Below are 24,191 nucleotides of genomic sequence, written 5' to 3' on the forward strand. Positions count from 1 at the left end.
TGAAATAGAATTGACCCCAACTCTGCCCTGCCAAAAGGTCATACATTCAGCTTTTCAAGGCCATCATTGGGGCCTAACAGAGAACATGAAAGCATGAGGGCACGTGTTTCAATAAGTGCCAGATACGGTAGTTATTTGAAAGCACTTACGTCGCCCTCCTTTGATACATACACCTACTTCTGCGTGTTTCCTTTTAATTGGTTTCTTCAAAGGCCATTTGTAAATTACAATCTCACGCCGCTATTCAAAGGGATTTTAAACGTTCAAAGGATCTCGATTGAATGTATCTTCCTGATAACAAGTAGAACTTTTCCACATAGGTATAGTATGTGATTTAAGTTGAACAGCTTTTTATTTATTTATTTGCTAGAACATGAAACCTTTGACCCTCTTATGGGTAAGAAAATGGAACGGCGTGCTTTCCTTTTATTGAACTGTTTTGCCAGCGAGTTGTACATGTAGCGGGTCTTGACCCTAATGCTAGTTGGTTTTCCTTCCGATGTAATTTACAATGTGATCACCCAGCACTGTGTACCTCCCAGCCACACTGTAAACCATGATGTTTTCTCAAAACTTTTAGGTCATTGAAGAAGTTGAAAGAGACAATGGCAAAACATCCAGTTTGACTAAATGTACCGTACTGTTTCAGGACCTCACTGGGGTCAGGGAGAACGAATAGAACTGTATGACCATGACGCCCCCGCCCCCAACCATTTATGATGAAGTCACTCTATTTAATTTCCCCCTATTCCCTGTCCACCTAAGTGCCTGGCGCTGTGCCACTCCAGTCCATCCAGGGGAGCACCTACGAGGAGAAGATCGCCCTGCGGTGGAGCGAGCCTGTCCAGACCTACGGGATCATTAAGCAGTATGAGGTAAGATCATCTGGGGAAACTGCTAAGCCCAGCCGCCCATCTGGGCCCACCTTTCGGTCTTTCTTCCTCTCCCTTTTTCTCTCTCTCCCTCTTCCCTCCAACACACATCGAACTGGTCTGGCAGGAGCCGGGCGGCTTCCATTATCGAATAGACCCAACCTAATAACCAAACACCAATAACCAAAATTACCCACTGAACCCCCTCCGACAGCATGCCCCGCCTCAGCCATGCCCCGCCTCAGCCATGCCCCGCCTCAGCCATGCCCCGCCTCAGCCATGCCCCGCCCCATCCATGCCCCGCCCCATCCATGCCCCGCCCCATCCATGCCCCGCCCCATCCATGCCCCGCCCCATCCATGCCCCGCCCCATCCATGCCCCGCCCCAGCCTTGCCCCGCCCCAGCCTTGCCCCACTCCAGCCTTGCCCCACCCCAGCCATGGCTAACCTAACCTAACCCACCCCAGCCTTGCCCCGCCCCAGCCTTGCCCCGCCCCAGCCTTGCCCCACCCCACCCCAGCCATGCCCCACCCCACCCCAGCCATGCCCCACCCCAGCCGTGCCCAGCCTAACCCAACCCAACCCATCCCTCCCCACCCCAGCCTTGCACCACCCCAGCCTACCCCACCCCACCCCAGCCATGCCCCACCCCACCCCAGCCATGCCCCACCCCAGCCTTGCCCCACCCCACCCCAGCCATGCCCCACCCCACCCCAGCCATGCCCCACCCCAGCCGTGCCCAGCCTAACCCAACCCATCCCTCCCCACCCCGGCACTCCAGTTGCTCCGTTCCAGCTATTATTATGAGCCGTCCTATCCTCAGCAGCCTCCACTGATTTGTAGCCAACACTGTTGAAATACAACTATAGAGTTGGTCGTCAAGCTTCTGGCATAGTAATGGAATAGAAACTGGAGGCACACAGTACTTGAGTATTGTTGTCATAGGAGCGTGGGGCATACCTTCGAGTTAGACGATGGACCATGCTGCACTTAATCTGTCTAACATCATCCACTATTTATATAGAAGATCGCAGTCTTAAAATACCCCTCATCAACAACACTGCGATGTCAAGACGAAAACATCTGGCCCTCTCCAACGTTTACACAACCTACCTGAAAAGATCATATAGCTGTGTGGTTTCCTGTTATCCACATTTGTACATAAAATAATTGGTGGAAAGCACTGTACATGAAATAATTGGTGGAAAGCACTGTACATGTTTATAGGCTACTCTAGTTCAACGTGTTTCTCCTATCGCAGCATTTGCCTTGCGTTTGACGTGTCCTTCAGCTCCCCACACAATAAGACGAAAATAGGGTTTTATTGCGTTAAGAAGAGCCATTGTGCTAGACCCGAATTTGTGCAAAAATTCTCCAATTAAGCTGTCAGATATGCTCATAATTAAATTATATTCTGTCATATCGAGCTGACTCTGGGCTGCGATCCGGTTGAAAGAATGGACAAATCAAAAGTTAATTTTTGTACTGCCTCATTAGACTCTGATGGACTCAACCCCATTATTACTGTCATTCGCTGGCATTCAGCTCGTCTCATGTGCTCTTCAGCCTTTTGACTCCATCTCTCTCTCTCTCTCTCTCTCCAAAACAGCTTTTTGTTCAGAGTTGAGATCTTTATTGTGATTTCTCTTGGTTGGGAAAACGCAGTGCTGGTTCATTGTTTGAATATGCACAGCCTGAATTCAGAGCCATCCAACCACAGCTGACCCCTAACCCTAATGCAAGCCCCTACTCTCCACACACAAAACACCCCCCACCCCCACAAAAACAACTTTGACAGCCGTGTGTGTGTGTGTGTGTGCGATATGTGAAAAGCGATCAACGCTAACTTGAATAGCCTTTTGAAAGGCTCCAGATGCATTCCTCCCTCCCTCCTGATATAGACTAATGGCCCAGCAGAGCCCTGAGCAGCAACATTTCACACCTGATGGATACAAATGGTCGCCACCACACTGCAACACTCCCCATTGTGCCTCTTAATTGGGAATCAGAACAGAATAATAAAGGAGGCTTTCCATTAGGAGAGACCAAATGATTTATTTAAATGAAGCTTTTCAAGAGCGAGAGAGCTGATAAAGTTATATGAAAGAGAGGAGGAGGAGGAGGAGGGTACACGCGACGCTCCACTGCTCTCCCTTTCAGAAAGAAATCCCTAGGCCTCCATTCTCCTACTCTAGAGGAAGCGGGGGGCGATTTGAATAAAGCAGGGGGAATGATTTGAATAAAACAACAGACTTGAATGCTGTTTCTATGGAAAGTTCAGGCCTAGTTTGCCTATCAGATGCCAGGCTCTGCATACTACTCTAACTTTGTGCTGCAACTCTTTCAGAATTAGTTTTGGTATATTACAGCTATGATATTCTGGCTAATGGTACACCATAATCCTTACTATACACCAAAACTAACCATAGCAAGCCTGAACCTACTTTTGAAACTTTTGATATAAGCTTGTCCTCTCCAGCCATCTCATCTAGGTTGTGTGTCCATCCTCAGATCTCCTACAAGGCCCTCAGCTCCTTCGACACGGAGTTTGACCTGACCAACCAGAGTGGTAGGGTGTTCAAATTCAGCAATGAGACATTCCACATGTTTGTGGGTCTCTACCCCGGTTCCACCTACTCATTCACCATCCGGGCCAGCACCATCAAGGGCTTTGGAACCCCCATCATTACCCAGTTCACCACCAAGATCTCAGGTGAGGAGAAACAATGATCAGGATCAACATACAATCTGTACTGTAGTTCCCCAAATCCTCCAGGACATCCTCAGTAATACAGCAGTGTTTGTGTTCCTGGTGTCTGTGTTTATCTACATTTGTGTATACTTGTCGATCTCTGTCTATGTTTGTGTGAACTGTGTACTCGCCGTTATGTGTCATTTGTCGGTCTGTGTGTTGTCTGTCGGTCTGTGTGTCTTCTGTCTGTCTCATGTCGGTCTGTCGCTGTCGGTCGGGCTGTCGGTCTGTGTCTGTCAGTCTCTGTCTTTCGGCCTCTGTCGGTCTCGTCGGTCGGTCAGTTTCGAGTCACCCCATAGAGATAGAGGACTTTTTTTGTTTTGTATCTATGACATCATGGGCAGCACCATTCAGGTTACAACCCAGTTGACTACTTTGACTATTATGAAATGGCGGAATCACAGTGGAACCCTCTCATGCTAAAATGGGATATATCCATGATGAGTCCTCTATCTATCTCTGAGTCACGCTCTCCTGTGCCCCCCCCCCCCCCCCTCTCCCACAGCTCCGTTGATGCCAGGCTATGACCAGGAGACTCCCCTGAACCAGACAGACAGCACGGTCACCGTCCTGCTGAAGCCTGCCCAGAGCCGAGGCGCCCCTGTCAGGTAGGCCCGTTCATACGTACATACACACACACACACACACACACACACACCAATTTAACACCCTGCCCTCACTCCCGACCCCATTTTCCTCTCCTCTCGTTCCCACAATGCTGTTCACCCCACAAATTGCCTTCGCTGCCAACCGCTTCGGCCTCCCTCTGACCTAATTGATTGTAATTGCCTTGCCAAGAGAGTGTTTTTATCCACACTTGTGTTTTTATAGGGGTTTTTACAATGCATCACGTCTTCATGTGGGCATTTGATCTGAGCAGCACTATATCTTTTGAAGATAAGAACAAAGCTTTTTCTCAGACTCCAAAGACGAGCCCTCTCTCCCCCCCTCCCCCCTTCCTTCCACTTTTATGTTGCCAGGTACATCTGGAAGCACAGATTGTCGTCAAGGGTGTCTCTCCTTTGATTTGCACACCACTGTAAATAAACAGGACAGATGAGAAATATGCAATATGCTTGCTCGGGAGCACAAATGGCGATTCGAGCCATTTAAAAAAATTATCCTTGGAACGGATGGTAGAGAGAGAAATGAATAACAGCAATGGCAGGTTCCCACACCCCGGCTATGTTAGCCTTCCCTCATTTGCTGCTGCCGCTAGTGCTGCCGACGAGCTCTCCATGAAACCTACGGCTGTAAATTGTCTGGCACTAAATGTGTAAGAGAGCGAGAGAATGTACATACGTGTATGTGCGTGTGCATGTCTGTGCACTGCAGACTGCAGATATTCTGGCAGCTGGGTCTGAAGTTGTCCCACAAACATAGACAGGATATCCTGCTTCGGTCATGACTGTGTTGTCAGAGCTCTTTTTTGTTGTTGTTCTTAGTCATGAATTCCTTGTACTGCATTAAGGTCACAGGTTATAACAAGGTATGCACTGTTTTTTAATCATTCACACACACCACACACACACACGCACACACTCACACACACAAGCACAGGGGCCAAACGCCCGCAAGATATCCACGGAAAGTTGGACACTGGAATTCACGCGCCGTCAAACATGATCCTTAAATTCAGTATCCTTTAATTTGACATAACACCTCCCCCTCCCCCCCAAAAAAATATCACTGGTAAGATTAACACCAAAAATACAAGACTGTCAGCCCTCATCCAATCCCACGCAGGTATACCTTTTTTTCTCCCCGGATGACTGTCATTCTGTCACATTGGCTCGTCATTGTCATCTTAATTACAGTTAACTTAATGACATCACAGGATTCGGTAATTAGGGCATTTAGGCAATTGTTTGTTGTTGACTGGTCAGGAGTCGCTAACAGATAAAATAGTATTTGGCGACTAAAACGTCCTCTGGTTTGTATAACTCCCTCTAATCCCAGCACAAAGGCTCACCAGGAAATTAAGGAAAAATGAAAGTCTGTACATTGGCGCGATATATGATTAATTGGGGATTAATTGTCATTATGACAATTATGATATTTTGTTACTGTATAGTGAAGAGCATGATCAACTGTCAATCAAGTGATATTTAGTTCTGCTGCCATAATTCTTATTAATATTCCCCATTTTTATCCTCCATCGTACTTAAAAATGTCCTAGGCATTGGTCACAGCACTCTCCCTGACATGAAGAGGGTTTCCTTCAGAGTGTACTTGTGTGTTCTCTGCTACCACGTGGCATGTCGAAGGGACTAAATCATGTGTGTGCTCTATCCAGCTGTGTTACTTGTATGTAGCAGTCTGTCACAAGAGACAAATAGAAAGATGATGAACACATTCAGTCACGAGCCCCATATTCCTTCTGTCAGGCTACAGTCAATATGGAGGGATTGGGTGGGAGGGGTTGGGTGGGGAAGAAACGTCAATATGGAGGGGTTGGGTGGGGAAGAAACGTCAATATGGAGGGGTTGGGCGGGAGGGGTTGGGTGGGGAAGAAACGTCAACATGGTGGGGTTGGGTGGGGAAGAAACGTCAATATGGAGGGGTTGGGTGGGGAAGAAACGTCAACATGGTGGGGTTGGGTGGGGAAGAAACGTCAACATGGTGGGGTTGGGTGGGGAAGAAACGTCAATATGGAGGGGTTGGGTGGGGAAAAAACGTCAATATGGAGGGGTTGGGTGGGGAAGAAACGTCAATATGGAGGGGTTGGGTGGGGAAGAAACGTCAACATGGAGGGGTTGGGTGGGGAAGAAACATCAATATGGAGGGGTTGGGTGGGGAAGAAACGTCAATATGGAGGGGTTGGGTGGGGAAGAAACGTCAATATGGAGGGGTTGGGTGGGGAAGAAACGTCAACATGGTGGGGTTGGGTGGGGAAGAGACGTCAACATGGTGGGGTTGGGTGGGGAAGAAACGTCAGTATGGAGGGGTTGGGTTCGGGAAGAAACGTCAATATGGAGGGGTTGGGTGGGGAAAAAACGTCAATATGGTGGGGTTGGGTGGGGAAGAAACGTCAATATGGAGGGGTTGGGTGGGGAAGAAACGTCAGTATGGAGGGGTTGGGTTCGGGAAGAAACGTCAATATGGAGGGGTTGGGTGGGGAAAAAACGTCTATGGAGGGGTTGGGTGGGAGGGGTTGGGTGGGGAAGAAACGTCAATATGGAGGGGTTGGGTGGGGAAGAAACGTCAATATGGAGGGGTTGGGTGGGGAAAAAAACGTCAATATGGTGGGGTTGGGTGGGGAAGAAACGTCAATATGGAGGGGTTGGGTGGGGAAGAAACGTCAATATGGAGGGGTTGGGTGGGGAAGAAACGTCAATATGGAGGGGTTGGGTGGGGAAGAAACGTCAGTATGGAGGGGTTGGGTTCGGGAAGAAACGTCAGTATGGAGGGGTTGGGTTCGGGAAGAAACGTCAATATGGAGGGGTTGGGTTCGGGAAGAAACGTCAATATGGAGGGGTTGGGTGGGAGGGGTTGGGTGGGGAAGAAACGTCAATATGGAGGGGTTGGGTGGGGAAGAAACGTCAATATGGAGGGGTTGGGTGGGGAAGAAACGTCAATATGGAGGGGTTGGGTGGGGAAGAAACGTTAATATGGAGGGGTTGGGTGGGGAAGAAACGTCAATATGGAGGGGTTGGGTGGGAGGGGTTGGGTGGGGAAGAAACGTCAATATGGAGGGGTTGGGTGGGGAAGAAACGTCAATATGGAGGGGTTGGGCGGGAGGGGTTGGGTGGGGAAGAAACGTCAACATGGTGGGGTTGGGTGGGGAAGAAACGTCAATATGGAGGGGTTGGGTGGGGAAGAAACGTCAACATGGTGGGGTTGGGTGGGGAAGAAACGTCAACATGGTGGGGTTGGGTGGGGAAGAAACGTCAATATGGAGGGGTGGGGAAAAAACGTCAATATGGAGGGGTTGGGTGGGGAAGAAACGTCAACATGGAGGGGTTGGGTGGGGAAGAAACATCAATATGGAGGGGTTGGGTGGGGAAGAAACGTCAATATGGAGGGGTTGGGTGGGGAAGAAACGTCAATATGGAGGGGTTGGGTGGGGAAGAAACGTCAACATGGTGGGGTTGGGTGGGGAAGAGACGTCAACATGGTGGGGTTGGGTGGGGAAGAAACGTCAGTATGGAGGGGTTGGGTTCGGGAAGAAACGTCAATATGGAGGGGTTGGGTGGGGAAAAAACGTCAATATGGTGGGGTTGGGTGGGGAAGAAACGTCAATATGGACGGGTTGGGTGGGGAAGAAACGTCAGTATGGAGGGGTTGGGTTCGGGAAGAAACGTCAATATGGAGGGGTTGGGTGGGGAAAAAAACGTCAATATGGTGGGGTTGGGTGGGGAAGAAACGTCAATATGGAGGGGTTGGGTGGGGAAGAAACGTCAATATGGAGGGGTTGGGTGGGGAAGAAACGTCAATATGGAGGGGTTGGGTGGGGAAGAAACGTCAGTATGGAGGGGTTGGGTTCGGGAAGAAACGTCAATATGGAGGGGTTGGGTGGGGAAAAAACGTCAATATGGAGGGGTTGGGTGGGGAAGAAACGTCAATATGGAGGGGTTGGGTGGGGAAGAAACGTCAATATGGAGGGGTTGGGTGGGGAAGAAACGTCAATATGGAGGGGTTGGGTGGGGAAGAAACGTCAGTATGGAGGGGTTGGGTTCGGGAAGAAACGTCAGTATGGAGGGGTTGGGTTCGGGAAGAAACGTCAATATGGAGGGGTTGGGTTCGGGAAGAAACGTCAATATGGAGGGGTTGGGTGGGAGGGGTTGGGTGGGGAAGAAACGTCAATATGGAGGGGTTGGGTGGGGAAGAAACGTCAATATGGAGGGGTTGGGTGGGGAAGAAACGTCAATATGGAGGGGTTGGGTGGGGAAGAAACGTTAATATGGAGGGGTTGGGTGGGGAAGAAACGTCAATATGGAGGGGTTGGGTGGGAGGGGTTGGGTGGGGAAGAAACGTCAATATGGAGGGGTTGGGTGGGGAAGAAACGTCAATATGGAGGGGTTGGGCGGGAGGGGTTGGGTGGGGAAGAAACGTCAACATGGTGGGGTTGGGTGGGGAAGAAACGTCAATATGGAGGGGTTGGGTGGGGAAGAAACGTCAACATGGTGGGGTTGGGTGGGGAAGAAACGTCAACATGGTGGGGTTGGGTGGGGAAGAAACGTCAATATGGAGGGGTGGGGAAAAAACGTCAATATGGAGGGGTTGGGTGGGGAAGAAACGTCAACATGGAGGGGTTGGGTGGGGAAGAAACATCAATATGGAGGGGTTGGGTGGGGAAGAAACGTCAATATGGAGGGGTTGGGTGGGGAAGAAACGTCAATATGGAGGGGTTGGGTGGGGAAGAAACGTCAACATGGTGGGGTTGGGTGGGGAAGAGACGTCAACATGGTGGGGTTGGGTGGGGAAGAAACGTCAGTATGGAGGGGTTGGGTTCGGGAAGAAACGTCAATATGGAGGGGTTGGGTGGGGAAAAAACGTCAATATGGTGGGGTTGGGTGGGGAAGAAACGTCAATATGGACGGGTTGGGTGGGGAAGAAACGTCAGTATGGAGGGGTTGGGTTCGGGAAGAAACGTCAATATGGAGGGGTTGGGTGGGGAAAAAAACGTCAATATGGTGGGGTTGGGTGGGGAAGAAACGTCAATATGGAGGGGTTGGGTGGGGAAGAAACGTCAATATGGAGGGGTTGGGTGGGGAAGAAACGTCAATATGGAGGGGTTGGGTGGGGAAGAAACGTCAGTATGGAGGGGTTGGGTTCGGGAAGAAACGTCAATATGGAGGGGTTGGGTGGGGAAAAAACGTCAATATGGAGGGGTTGGGTGGGGAAGAAACGTCAGTATGGAGGGGTTGGGTTCGGGAAGAAACGTCAATATGGAGGGGTTGGGTTCGGGAAGAAACGTCAATATGGAGGGGTTGGGTGGGAGGGGTTGGGTGGGGAAGAAACGTCAATATGGAGGGGTTGGGTGGGGAAGAAACGTTAATATGGAGGGGTTGGGTGGGGTAGAAACGTCAATATGGAGGGGTTGGGTGGGAGGGGTTGGGTGGGGAAGAAACGTCAATATGGAGGGGTTGGGTGGGGAAGAAACGTCAATATGGAGGGGTTGGGCGGGAGGGGTTGGGTGGGGAAGAAACGTCAACATGGTGGGGTTGGGTGGGGAAGAAACGTCAATATGGAGGGGTTGGGTGGGGAAGAAACGTCAACATGGTGGGGTTGGGTGGGGAAGAAACGTCAACATGGTGGGGTTGGGTGGGGAAGAAACGTCAATATGGAGGGGTGGGGAAAAAACGTCAATATGGAGGGGTTGGGTGGGGAAGAAACGTCAACATGGAGGGGTTGGGTGGGGAAGAAACATCAATATGGAGGGGTTGGGTGGGGAAGAAACGTCAATATGGAGGGGTTGGGTGGGGAAGAAACGTCAATATGGAGGGGTTGGGTGGGGAAGAAACGTCAACATGGTGGGGAAGAAACGTCAACATGGTGGGGTTGGGTGGGGAAGAAACGTCAATATGGAGGGGTTGGGTGGAGAAGAAACGTCAGTATGGAGGGGTTGGGTTCGGGAAGAAACGTCAATATGGAGGGGTTGGGTGGGGAAAAAACGTCAATATGGAGGGGTTGGGTGGGGAAGAAACGTCAATATGGAGGGGTTGGGTGGGGAAAAAACGTCAATATGGTGGGGTTGGGTGGGGAAGAAACGTCAATATGGAGGGGTTGGGTGGGGAAGAAACGTCAATATGGAGGGGTTGGGTGGGGAAGAAACGTCAGTATGGAGGGGTTGGGTTCGGGAAGAAACGTCAATATGGAGGGGTTGGGTGGGGAAAAAACGTCAATATGGAGGGGTTGGGTGGGGAAGAAACGTCAGTATGGAGGGGTTGGGTTCGGGAAGAAACGTCAATATGGAGGGGTTGGGTTCGGGAAGAAACGTCAATATGGAGGGGTTGGGTGGGAGGGGTTGGGTGGGGAAGAAACGTCTATATGGAGGGGTTGGGTGGGGAAGAAACGTCAATATGGAGGGGTTGGGTGGGGAAGAAACGTCAATATGGAGGGGTTGGGTGGGGAAGAAACGTCAATATGGAGGGGTTGGGTGGGGAAGAAATGTCAATATGGAGGGGTTGGGTGGGGAAGAAACGTCAATATGGAGGGGTTGGGTGGGGAAGAAACGTTAATATGGAGGGGTTGGGTGGGGAAGAAACGTCTATATGGAGGGGTTGGGTGGGGAAGAAACGTTAATATGGAGGGGTTGGGTGGGGAAGAAACGTCAATATGGAGGGGTTGGGTGGGGAAGAAACGTCAATATGGAGGGGTTGGGTGGGGAAGAAACGTCAATATGGAGGGGTTGGGTGGGGAAGAAACGTCAATATGGAGGGGTTGGGTGGGGAAGAAACGTCAATATGGAGGGGTTGGGTGGGGAAGAAACGTCAGTATGGAGGGGTTGGGTGGGGAAGAAACGTCAATATGGAGGGGTTGGGTGGGGAAGAAACGTCAATATGGAGGGGTTGGGTGGGGAAGAAACGTCAATATGGAGGGGTTGGGTGGGGAAGAAACGTCAATATGGAGGGGTTGGGTGGGGAAGAAACGTCAATATGGAGGGGTTGGGTGGGGAAGAAACGTCAATATGGAGGGGTTGGGTGGGGAAGAAACGTCTATATGGAGGGGTTGGGTGGGGAAGAAATGTCAATATGGAGGGGTTGGGTGGGGGTTGGAAGAAACGTCAATATGAGACAATATGGAAGAAACGTCACCAGAGACATTCTTCCGAGGACAGGACGGCCAGTATCTACGTCCAACCTACCGAAGCGCAGTTCAGAGTAAATATTTATTGCATTTTCCTTTTCCAAATGGGCGGTAATTTAGAATGCATAAGATTTATTTATTTACGATAGCATGGCTTCTCCCTTTGTTCCTCAATCTTCCCGCTCTTTCACTCAAACCCAACCCCCTTTCCTTGTGTAACCAGAAATTGTTGGCTCCGTCCACCAGGGACGTTTTCTGTATGAAATAATTTGCATTCTGTGTATATGTAATTCTGTGTGATTAGTTAGGTATTTAGTAAATAAATAATTAAACCCAATTATGTATTGCTGCTTCAACTTGTTAGCCGAGGTTCATGAAGATAATCAAGAATTTACAACTTTCAGATGAGACTGAAATAAGGTGACGATTAATATTGACTGCTATTGATGTAAGATATTACTAAATCTTTTATTCGGGAGATAACAGCTCTATAAACACTCTTTCGTGGTGCCCCGACTTTCTAGTTAATCACATTTACATGATTAGCTCAATCAGGTAATATTAATTACAGAGAAAGGATTTTATAGAATGGCATGTCATATCACTTAATCCGGCATAGCCAAAGACACGACGCGGAAGGCAACACTGTAGGTCCCATTACAGAGAGGGAGACAGCACGTGTCACTGTAGACGTTCAGACTGTCATACCTGGAGTATTGTGTTCCACAATAAGTGGCTGAAGAGAATCCTCGGGTGCTACTGCTTGTGGAGAACGCATTCAATTAATGAGCTTCAGATCCATTCTGAATGCGTCATTAAATTAATGAGCTTTAGATCCATTCTGAATGCATCATTCAATTAATGAGCTTCAGACCCATTCTGAATGTATCATTCAATTAATGAGCTTCAGATCCATTCTGAATGCATCATTCAATTAATGAGCTTCAGATCCATTCTGAATGCGTCATTCAATTAATGAGCTTCAGATCCATTCTGAATGCGTCATTCAATTAATGAGCTTTAGATCCATTCTGAATGCGTCATTCAATTAATGAGCTTTAGATCCATTCTGGAGGCGTCATTCAATTAATGAGCTTTAGATACATTCTGAATGCATCATTCAATTAATGAGCTTCAGATCCATTCTGAATGCGTTATCATATGCCACCATTCTTCTTTGAAGGTATGATACATCTATTTTTAGTACTTTGTTTTAACATGATGTGAGGCGGTAGCGGTGGAATTGATGTGGTTCATTACACAATATACTGTGGAAGAACACGACTGGTTGCTCGCCATTATGTCCTCCCCAGCGATGGGATTTAGCCAGCCAGATTTGAATGTGAATTACCCGATGTTTTGCCTTGATACATTTCACAAAGAATGCAACCCGTCCAACTGATTGGATACGTTTGGTAAAAGCACTTGAATGACAATGCGTCGGGATGCATATAAAAACACAACCTCTGCTTAACTTAAAAACCAAATTAAAGAAGGCTGGGCTATATTTGCCAGGCTTTGTCCTGAATAACACACACACACACGTCATGTCGCATTTGTTGCATAAAGCCTTGTGAGGGACTGCATCATTGACAGGCTGGTGTTTGAAGGGCCGTCTGTCTGGCAGCGTTACATACGCGTGGCGCTACAATAGCAGCCTAACCAGGGGCAAGCTGTATCTTTAAATGGATTACTGTCAGTCACGTTAGCACCCGCGCTAATGTGTCAAATCTGCTGCACCGGGGCGAGAACACACCACCCTACACACACAATCACACGCTCCTCATTCCTCCTCCTCACCTCCTGTGCCAAGGAAAGCATTTACCCAGTGCTGTAGAGAAAGATGACTTGTGGCCTCCTAAACCCAGCGTTGCCCCAGCTACAGAGTCAAAGCACTTTCTTTCTGTCAACTGTTTCACCGAGGACAGATCCATCAACACTCCAGAAAAGAGATGACTGAGTGAGAGCCACTCTCCTCTATTTCTGGCCCAGATCCCTTGTTTCTCTCCTGGAATGTTCAGCTCTATCCACCCCCCAGGGGAGGTATCACATTACTGCCTCTCATTCAGCTCTATCCACCCCCCAGGGGAGGTATCACATTACTGCTTATTTTTCAGCTCTATCCGTCCCCCAGTGGAAGTATCACATTACTGCTTCTCCTTCAGCTCTATCCGTCCCCCAGGGGACGTGTCACATTACTGCTTCTCCTTCAGCTCTATCCGTCCCCCAGGGGAAGTGTCACATTACTGCTTCTCTTTCAGTTCTATCCGTCCCCCAGGGGACGTGTCACATTACTGCTTCTCCTTCAGCTCTATCCGTCCCCCAGGGGAAGTGTCACATTACTGCTTCTCTTTCAGTTCTATCCGTCCCCCAGGGGACGTGTCACATTACTGCTTCTCCTTCAGCTCTATCCGTCCCCCAGGGGAAGTGTCACATTACTGCTTCTCTTTCAGTTCTATCCGTCCCCCAGGGGAAGTGTCACATTACTGCTTCTCCTTCAGCTCTATCCGTCCCCCAGGGGACGTGTCACATTACTGCTTCTCCTTCAGCTCTATCCGTCCCCCAGGGGAAGTGTCACATTACTGCTTCTCTTTCAGTTCTATCCGTCCCCCAGGGGACGTGTCACATTACTGCTTCTCCTTCAGCTCTATCCGTCCCCCAGGGGAAGTGTCACATTACTGCTTCTCTTTCAGCTCTATCCGTCCCCCAGGGGACGTGTCACATTACTGCTTCTCCTCTCTTAGGAGAGTTACCCCTTTTTAAATGAATTCACAGAGGAAGCGTTTTGTGTGGTGCAGTGTTGTGACAAAAGTTTCCTGCGTTCGTCTATTTCCAGTGTATGTGGACAGGAAACGCGGTGATGAGCCTCAACAAGATACCCTGAAATATAAGTGAAATTGAATCTGTGCCGCTTGGCCTCATTTATGTAGACCTCATCCTACTTTATGGCAGCGGATGTTTTTATTTATTTTATTTCACCTTTATTTAACCAGGTAGGCTAGTTGAGAACACCTTTATTTAACCAGGTAGGCTAGTTGAGAACACCTTTATTTAACCAGGTAAGCTAGTTGAGAACACCTTTATTTAACCAGGTAGGCTAGTTGAGAACACCTTTATTTAACCAGGTAGGCTAGTTGAGAACACCTTTATTTAACCAGGTAGGCTAGTTGAGAACACCTGTATTTAACCAGGTAGGCTAGTAGAGAACACCTTTATTTAACCAGGTAGGCTAGTTGAGAACACCTTTATTTAACCAGGTAGGCTAGTTGAGAACACCTTTATTTAACCAGGTAGGTTAGTTGAGAACACCTTTATTTAACCAGGTAGGCTAGTTGAGAACACCTTTATTTAACCAGGTAGGCTAGTTGAGAACACCTTTATTTAACCAGGTAGGCTAGTTGAGAACACCTTTATTTAACCAGGTAGGCTAGTAGAGAACACCTTTATTTAACCAGGTAGGCTAGTAGAGAACACCTTTATTTAACCAGGTAGGCTAGTTGAGAACACCTTTATTTAACCAGGTAGGCTAGTTGAGAACACCTTTATTTAACCAGGTAGGCTAGTTGAGAACACCTTTATTTAACCAGGTAGGCTAGTTGAGAACACCTTTATTTAACCAGGTAGGCTAGTTGAGAACACCTTTATTTAACTAGGTAGGCTAGTAGAGAACACCTTTATTTAACCAGGTAGGCTAGTTGAGAACACCTTTATTTAACCAGGTAGGCTAGTTGAGAACACCTTTATTTAACCAGGTAGGCTAGTAGAGAACACCTTTATTTAACCAGGTAGGCTAGTTGAGAACACCTTTATTTAACCAGGTAGGCTAGTTGAGAACACCTTTATTTAACCAGGTAGGCTAGTTGAGAACACCTTTATTTAACCAGGTAGGCTAGTTGAGAACACCTTCATTTAACCAGGTAGGCTAGTTGAGAACACCTTTATTTAACCAGGTAGGCTAGTTGAGAACACCTTTATTTAACCAGGTAGGCTAGTTGAGAACACCTTTATTTAACCAGGTAGGCTAGTAGAGAACACCTTTATTTAACCAGGTAGGCTAGTTGAGAACACCTTTATTTAACCAGGTAGGCTAGTTGAGAACACCTTTATTTAACCAGGTAGGCTAGTTGAGAACACCTTTATTTAACCAGGTAGGCTAGTTGAGAACACCTTTATTTAACCAGGTAGGCTAGTAGAGAACACCTTTATTTAACCAGGTAGGCTAGTTGAGAACACCTTTATTTAACCAGGTAGGCTAGTAGAGAACACCTTTATTTAACCAGGTAGGCTAGTTGAGAACACCTTTATTTAACCAGGTAGGCTAGTTGAGAACATCTTTAATTAACCAGGTAGGCTAGTTGAGAACACCTTTATTTAACCAGGTAGGCTAGTTGAGAACACCTTTATTTAACCAGGTAGGCTAGTTGAGAACACCTTTATTTAACCAGGTAGGCTAGTAGAGAACACCTTTATTTAACCAGGTAGGCTAGTTGAGAACACCTTTATTTAACCAGGTAGGCTAGTAGAGAACACCTTTATTTAACCAGGTAGGCTAGTAGAGAACACCTTTATTTAACCAGGTAGGCTAGTTGAGAACACCTTCATTTAACCAGGTAGGCTAGTAGAGAACACCTTTATTTAACCAGGTAGGCTAGTAGAGAACACCTTTATTTAACCAGGTAGGCTAGTTGAGAACACCTTTATTTAACCAGGTAGGCTAGTAGAGAACACCTTTATTTAACCAGGTAGGCTAGTTGAGAACACCTTTATTTAACCAGGTAGGCTAGTTGAGAACACCTTTATTTAACCAGGTAGGCTAGTAGAGAACACCTTTATTTAACCAGGTAGACTAGTTGAGAACACCTTTATTTAACCAGGTAGGCTAGTTGAGAACACCTTTATTTAACCAGGTAGGCTAGTAGAGAACACCTTTATTTAACCAGGTAGGCTAGTAGAGAACACCTTTATTTAACCAGGTAGGCTAGTAGAGAACACCTTTATTTAACCAGGTAGGCTAGTTGAGAACACCTTTATTTAACCAGGTAGGCTAGTAGAGAACACCTTTATTTAACCAGGTAGGCTAGTAGAGAACACCTTTATTTAACCAGGTAGGCTAGTTGGGAACACCTTTATTTAACCAGGTAGGCTAGTTGAGAACACCTTTATTTAACCAGGTAGGCTAGTTGAGAACACCTTTATTTAACCAGGTAGGCTAGTTGAGAACACCTTTATTTAACCAGGTAGGCTAGTTGAGAACACCTTTATTTAACCAGGTATTTTATTTTATTTTTTATTTTACCTTTATTTAACCAGGCAAGTCAGTTAAGAACAAATTCTTATTTTCAATGACGGCCTGGGAACAGTGGGTTAACTGCCTGTTCAGGGGCAGAACGACAGATTTGTACCTTGTCAGCTCGGGGGTTTGAACTCGCAACCTTCCGGTTACTAGTCCAACGCTCTAACCACTAGGCTACCCTGCCGCCCCGCGGCTAGTTGAGAACACCTTTATTTAACCAGGTAGGCTAGTTGAGAACACCTTTATTTAACCAGGTAGGCTAGTTGAGAACACCTTTATTTAACCAGGTAGGCTAGTTGAGAACACCTTTATTTAACCAGGTAGGCTAGTTGAGAACACCTTTATTTAACCAGGTAGGCTAGTTGGGAACACCTTTATTTAACCAGGTAGGCTAGTTGAGAACACCTTTATTTAACCAGGTAGGCTAGTTGAGAACACCTTTATTTAACCAGGTAGGCTAGTTGAGAACACCTTTATTTAACCAGGTAGGCTAGTTGAGAACACCTTTATTTAACCAGGTAGGCTAGTTGAGAACACCTTTATTTAACCAGGTAGGCTAGTTGAGAACACCTTTATTTAACCAGGTAGGATAGTTGAGAACAAGTTCTCATTTACAACTGCGACCTGGCCAAGATAAAGCAAAGTAGTGCGACACAAACAACAACACAGAGTTACACATGGAATAAACACAATAGAAAAAAAAGAAAGTCTATATACAGTGTGTGCAAATGACGTGAGGATGTAAGGCAATAAATAGGCCATAGTAGCGAAGTAATTACAATTTAGCAAATTACCACTGGAGTGATAGATGAGCAGATGATGTGTAAGTAGAAATACTGGTGTGCAAATGAGCAGAAAAGTAAATAAAAACAATATGGAGATGAGGTAGGTAAATTGAGTGAGCTATTTACCGATGGGCTATGTACAGCTGCAGTGATCGGTTAGCTGCTCAGATAGCTGACGTTTAAAGTTAGTGAGGGAAATATAAGTCTCGAGCTTCAGCGATTTTTGCAATTCATTCCAGTCACTGACAGCAAAGAAATGGAAGGAAGGACGGCCAAATAAGGTGTTGGCTTTGGGGATGACCAGTGAGATATACCTGCTGGAGTGCGTGCTACAGGTGGGTGCTGCTATGGTGACCAGTGAGCTGAGATAAGGCAGAGCTTTACCATTGACTTAGATGACCTGGAGCCAGTGGGTCTAGCGACGAACATGTAGCGAGGGCCAGCCTACTGGAGCATACAGGTCGCAGTGGTCGGTTGTATAAGGGGCTTTGTTGACAAAACGGATGGCACTGTGATAGACTGCATCCAATTTGTTGTGTAGAGTGTTGGAAGCTATTTTGTAAATGACATCGCCAAAGTCAAGGATTGGTAGGATGGTCAGTTTTACTAGGGTATGTTTGGTGGCGTGAGTGAAGGAGGCTTTGTTGCAAGTCTAGATTTCATTTTGGATTGGAAATGTTTAATGAGTCTGGAAGGAGAGTTTACAGTCTAGCCAGACACCTAGGTATTTGTAGTTGTCCACATATTCTAAGTCAGAACCGTCCAAAGTAGTGATGCTAGTCGGGCGGGTGCGGGCAGTGAACGGTTGAAAGGCATGCATTTGGTTTTACTAGTGTTTAAGAGCAGTTGGAGGCCACGGAAGGGGTGTTGTATGGCATTGAAGCTCGTTTGGAGGTTAGTTAACAAAGAAGGGCCAGATGTATACAGAATGGTGTCGTCTGCGTAGAGGTGGATCAGGGAATCACCCGCCGCAAGAGCGACATCGTTGATGTATACAGAGAAAAAAAGAGTCGGCCTGAGAATTGAACCCTGTGGTACCCCCATAGAGACTGCCAGAGGTCCGGACAACAGGCCCTCCGATTTGACACACTGAACTCTGTCTGAGAAGTAGTTGGTGAACCAGGCGAGGCAGTCATTTTAGAAACCAAGGCTGCTGAGTCTGCCAATAAGAATTCAGTGATTGGCCAGGTCGATGAAGATGGCTGCACAGTACTGTCTTTTATCGATGACAGTTATGACGATATCATCGTTAAGGACCTTGAGCGTAGCTGAGTGACCAGCTCGGAAACCAGATTGCACAGCGGAGAAGGTACGGTGGGATTCGAAATGGTCAGTGATCTGTTTATTAACTTGGCTTTTGAAGACATTAGAAAGGCAGGACAGGATGGATATAGGTCTATAACAGTTTGGGTATAGAGTGTCACCCCCTTTGAAGAGGGTTCGACGATACGATAGAGAGGGTGACTGGTAATAGTGGTTGAAATTTTGGAGGATCATTTTAGAAAGAGAGGGTCCAGATTGTCTAGCCGAGCTGATTTGTACGCGTCCAGGTTTTGCAGCTCTTTCAGAACATCTGCTATCTGGAATTGGGTGAAGGAGAAGCTGGGGAGGCTTGGGCAAGTAGCTGCGGGGGGTGCGGCGGACCAGTCATGGTGGTACGGCAGGGTGCCGTGTCGACAAAGTGTCCGGGCCAGATGGCAAAAGAAGTATTGTAGTTGTAGAAATGTATTTGCTAGCCGAGAGAAGTGCCTGGCTTGTGGCTAACTGGTGCTAGCTTCGGGGCAGGGGCGTTAGCCACTCGGTAGCAGCGATTATCCAATGCAAAGGTCCAGAGCTTACGGCAAGGATCCGGTGTCGTCGTGGATTCTAGCCGTATTGGGGTAGAGTCCGTGAGAAATCGGCTGTGTGATCACAGAGTAGGCCGGGTGGTGGGCCTGGCTCAGGGCTAGCTTCGGGGCTGGGTCACTCGGTGGAAGCTAGCTAGCTGTGATGATCAGGAGTAATGGTCCAGGGTTTACGGCAGGAATCCGGCGTTGTAGTGGAGAGAACAATCCAATACTGGCAGGCTGGCAAGTATTATCCAGGCTAAAAAAAACGTCTGGTGTCTGTGAAGAAGGTAAAGGCCGCTAGCAGTGGCTAACAATGACTAAATAGCTAGTAGCTAATCAGCTGGTTAGCTTCTGATGGCTAGCTTCCAATGGAGGTTCTGGCTCTAAGGTCTAAAAAATTGCAGATCCGTGTCACAATGGGTGAGGCGAGTTACCGGAAGGTATATTTAATTTAAAAATGGAAAAGAGACTGAAAATAAATTTAAATATACACAAAAAAGAGAGGACGACAAACCACGACCTTCTCTTTCCACATTAAAAATACATCTAGATAGGTCCCGGGTCACCTTTGAGTCCATGCCAACGAGGAGGTTGTGTGTAATTGGTCTTGCGTCACATTGGGGCGCCACTCTGAAACGGAGCTAGCAGCACAAGGACCCCTAATTGGTCTCAGCTGAGGTTGCCCGACTGAAACAAGATCAAGAGTTTAGATTTTTTTGTCTCTAATGCCTCTTTCTCTCTCATGCTCGCTCGCTCTCTCTCATGCTCGCTCTCTCTCATGCTCGCTCTCTCTCATGCTCGCTCTCTCATATCTTACCAGGTGCTTATGTAATGATTTCTTACCTCCAGTCTCTCGAAGTACACGGTCACATGTCTCTCCCTGATTTTATAATGTCTGTTCAGTCTCTTAGCTGTCTCACCTTTGTGATTGGTTCCGAAACGGCTCCTGACTATGTAGTTGTTCTCCATGTGTTAGTTCTTGGTTTACGATGTCCTGAGTGGAATGGATGAGAGGTTGTTGACTGTGTCTCTAGGCCATGTGGAGGAGATAGAGGAGGAGGAGGGAAGGCACACCCTGTCTGGGGGTGAGTTACACCACTTTAGGGAGGAGACAATCCTCCTGACCTCTCCCCCAAATCTCCCTGACACACCTGGACAAGTGAAGGCTAAATAGCCACTAAAGACTGTTCCTCAGCCCAAACTAATGTGAATTCCTCTCAAAAGTTCCGCTCTTTTCCCAGGGTAGCTACCGAGTGGACAGTTTACTCCACTTCTCCCTCTTTAAGTATCCTCATTGATTGTTGTGTATTGAATGTCAGAGTTAATTGAATGCTAAAAAGGACTATAACTATTATGGGATCTTTACTAACTCCAAAGTAGGCTGTCTTTTTTGCTTAGTTTTCAGATGGTGTCTCTGTAGTTTTGTAGCTCGCAGTAAAGGCCAGAGGAGACTGAGGCAGAAGCCAATATAAAACCCGCAGTGAGATCATGGAGACGCAGTTTTGCCATCAGCATTTTCCATATCGCCTGAAGGGAAAATGATTATACTCATAACCTACCAACGCCTCATTTTAAATATGCAGCACTTCAATATGTATTTTTCACTATGATAAACCTGATGGTTATCCAATAAAGACTGGAGAAATAGAGGAGTTGCAGCCATTTTGTGCTGGAGTGATGCACATTTTTCTAGATTTTCTACCATTTATCTGGACATTTACCAGTACCCAGGGCACACCAGGAGAGAGAAATATTTAATTAAGTGGTATTGTTTTTCTCAAATTGATATCTAGACGTTGCAGGTAGCCTTGGAGCAGCCATTTGTGCTGAGTTGTCTATTATTTATTGAAGATGCATCGTTCTTCTCCGGTTCCAGCCCCCGAGCATCTGCTTTTCTCTCTACACTGGCTGTGCCCAGAAAGCAGATACATTTTTCATCCCGGTAATTGCAAAGAAAATATCAACTTTTGACCTGTTGTCTGGCGGTAAAAAGAATAGTGCTCTATCATAGCATTATCATAAATAGGCTCTTACTGCAAACAGTGTTTATGGGTTTATTCCTCTTGTTGTATTCAGAGCTATAGAAAGTATTTCCCTCATTGGCATTAGAATACAAATTAGGTTTCACCTACTATTTCTTAGCCTGTATTTTCTCCTGGAGGGATGAATTATTCCTATACTGTTAGCCTGGTTGAACAAGACTGAATGCTACTGTACACCCACTGCATAGCATTCAATCTGGTTTAGCCAGGCTAGATTGTACTGTATCTTCAGGGGAATCTGTTGGTTACACCTCTAATAGGTAAGAACAATGGGAGGCATCTATCCCAGAGGCACAGTCACCTGAGATAGGGAGGGAGAGAGGGATAAATCACCGCAATGACAGCCTCTTAAAGTAATGGCTGGCCTTTAAGAAGGCCCTACATCTGAGACTAAATGTTTTCCTCACCTTTTGTTTCCCCTCCTCCTTATCTCCAACTCTCCCACCCAGCCCCCCTCCTCGTCCTCCTCCTCCTTATCTCCAACTCTCCCACCCAGCTCCCCTCCTCGTCCTCCTCCTCCTTATCTCCAACTCTCCCACCCAGCTCCCCTCCTCGTCCTCCTCCTCCTTATCTCCAACTCTCCCACCCAGCTCCCCTCCTCGTCCTCCTCCTCCTTATCTCCAACTCTCCCACCCAGCTCCCCTCCTCGTCCTCCTCCTCCTTATCTCCAACTCTCTCACCCAGCTCCCCTCCTCCTCCTCATCTTCCACTCTCTCACCCAGCTCCTCTCCTCCTCCTCCTCTCCCACTCTCCCAACCAGCTCCTCTCCTCCTCCTCCTCTCCCACTCTCCCAACCAGCTCCTCTCCTCCTCCTCCTCTCCCACTCTCTCACCCAGCTCCTCTCCTCCTCCTCTCCCACTCTCCCAACCAGCTCCTCTCCTCTTCCTCCTCTCCCACTCTCCCACCTAGCTCCCCTCCTGCTCCTCCTCTCCCACTCTCCCACCTAGCTCCCCTCCTCCTCCTCCTCATCTCCCAGTCTCTCACCCAGCTCCTCTCCTCTTCCTCTTCATCTTCATCTCCCACTCTCCCAACCAGCTCCTCTCTTCATCTTCATCTCCCACTCTCCCAACCAGCTCCTCTCCTCATCTCCCACTCTCCCAACCAGCTCATCTCCTCCTCCTCATCTCCCACTCTCCCACCCACCTCCTCTTCTCCTCAACGTCATGCTCCTCCTCTACTCTCTCTTCTTCTTTTCCATCTCTCCCTCTCTCTCTCTCCCGGTCTCTTTCTCCCTGTCTCTTTCTCCCTGTCTCTTTCTCCCGGTCTCTTTCTCCCTGTCTCTTTCTCCCTGTCTCTTTCTCGCTGTCTCTTTCTCCCTGTCTCTTTCTCCCTGTCTCTTTCTCCCTGTCTCTTTCTCCTTGTCTCTCTCTCCATGTCTCTCTCTCCATGTCTCTCTCTCCCTGTCTCTCTCTCCCTGTCTCTCTCTCCCTGTCTCTCTCTCCCTGTCTCTCTCTCCCTGTCTCTCTCTCCCTGTCTCTCTCTCCCTGTCTCTCTCTCCCTGTCTCTCTCTCCCTGTCTCTCTCTGTCTATGCCCTGCCCTTTGTTCCATGCCACGTGGGTTCGTAATTAGCGGCCTCTTCGCCGCCATAATTTTTTTTACACACGATTTTATTGCTAAATGGGGGGGGGGGGGGGTATTTTCTAACAGTGAAAAGGGTAGAAGGTAAGTTATTTATGCTGGTGAAGTTCTTCTTGTCTGTAATGAGTTAAATAACTGAAAGAACACAGAGAGACTTTCACAGGGACCTGACCTGATATTTCCCAGCAGTTTATGACAGATCTAATCTCTAATGGATGTGTGGAGCTGGGGGGAAATGTAATTGGCAAAGATCGAATAGGGCTGACAAACTGTATCATTTCTAAGACAAACATATATTGTTTCTGGGCTTTACACTGGTGTGGGCGGTCTTGAATTTTGATTATGATGAGTGGAGTCAGGAGTCTGGAGCTTTCTTGGTTCCTGTTTGAAAATAAATCTCTCAGGGAGATTCTGCTCAGGTGAAAGCAGATGGTTTACTCCTTGGAAAAGTTGTAGGTCAGTTGAATTTGTCTTGCGTTGTCTTTGCACCTCACTCCCCTTGACTTCCACTTGGCTGTGCATGAGTAAAGGAGTACGAATGCTTCCCTGTCTATACAGTTTGGAAGAGTTTGTGCATATATTATGATTTGGATGTTTTTGTTCATTTCGGTAAGGCTCCGGGACACTATTTTCTTCTTGGGGAAAGCCAAAGTCTACGCCCCTTCGTTGGTGATTGGTCACCAGTAGGGATTCTTCAGTAAAGTCTTTGTTGTCATTCAACGAGAGACAACTTGTTTTCATGCACATGTTTTCATTTAGAAATACTGTACATAACACCTTGGTTAGATGTAAAATTGCGTGACTAAGATCTCATTGGCAAAAACGTCAAAATCAATGACAGATGGAGTCCTCTTGGATTAATTCTGACTATTTGTAGGAAGTGTATAGTGGCTACGGTGTCTAAAAAATGGACAAACTACTATTGCCGCTTTTTTTTCTCGTTTTTCAAGCAAATGTCTTTTAAGGAAGTATGCGAGTACACTCGTCCGACTTCGGGTAGACGCCAGCTGACCTGACCTTGACGCTGAACTGAAGAATGCTGACACCTTAACACTGAACTGAAGAATGCTGACACCTTGACGCTGAACTGAAGAATGCTGACACCTTAACACTGAACTGAAGAATGCTGACACCTTAACGCTGAACTGAAGAATGCTGACACCTTAACGCTGAACTGAAGAATGCTGACACCTTAACGCTGAACTGAAGAATGCTGACACCTTAACACTGAACTGAAGAATGCTGACACCTTAACGCTGAACTGAAGAATGCTGACACCTTAACGCT

The 24,191-nt window shown here is 47.4% G+C and overlaps 1 protein-coding gene across 10 annotated transcripts in view; it reads left to right on the plus strand.

The window, feature by feature from the left end:
- Positions 1 to 24,191, plus strand: part of LOC110535264 (receptor-type tyrosine-protein phosphatase mu) — a 319,507-nt gene that overhangs the window by 183,822 nt on the left and 111,494 nt on the right. For all 10 annotated transcript variants that reach the window (XM_036934852.1, XM_036934853.1, XM_036934855.1 and 7 more), the window contains exons 9-11: positions 766 to 875; positions 3,384 to 3,585; positions 4,130 to 4,232. In XM_036934852.1, the coding sequence (XP_036790747.1) occupies positions 766 to 875; positions 3,384 to 3,585; positions 4,130 to 4,232 (415 nt within the window). The remainder of the gene's footprint in view (positions 1 to 765; positions 876 to 3,383; positions 3,586 to 4,129; positions 4,233 to 24,191) is intronic.

Source organism: Oncorhynchus mykiss, chromosome 11, assembly GCF_013265735.2.
Source record: "Oncorhynchus mykiss isolate Arlee chromosome 11, USDA_OmykA_1.1, whole genome shotgun sequence".
Classification (NCBI taxonomy): Eukaryota; Metazoa; Chordata; class Actinopteri; order Salmoniformes; family Salmonidae; genus Oncorhynchus; species Oncorhynchus mykiss.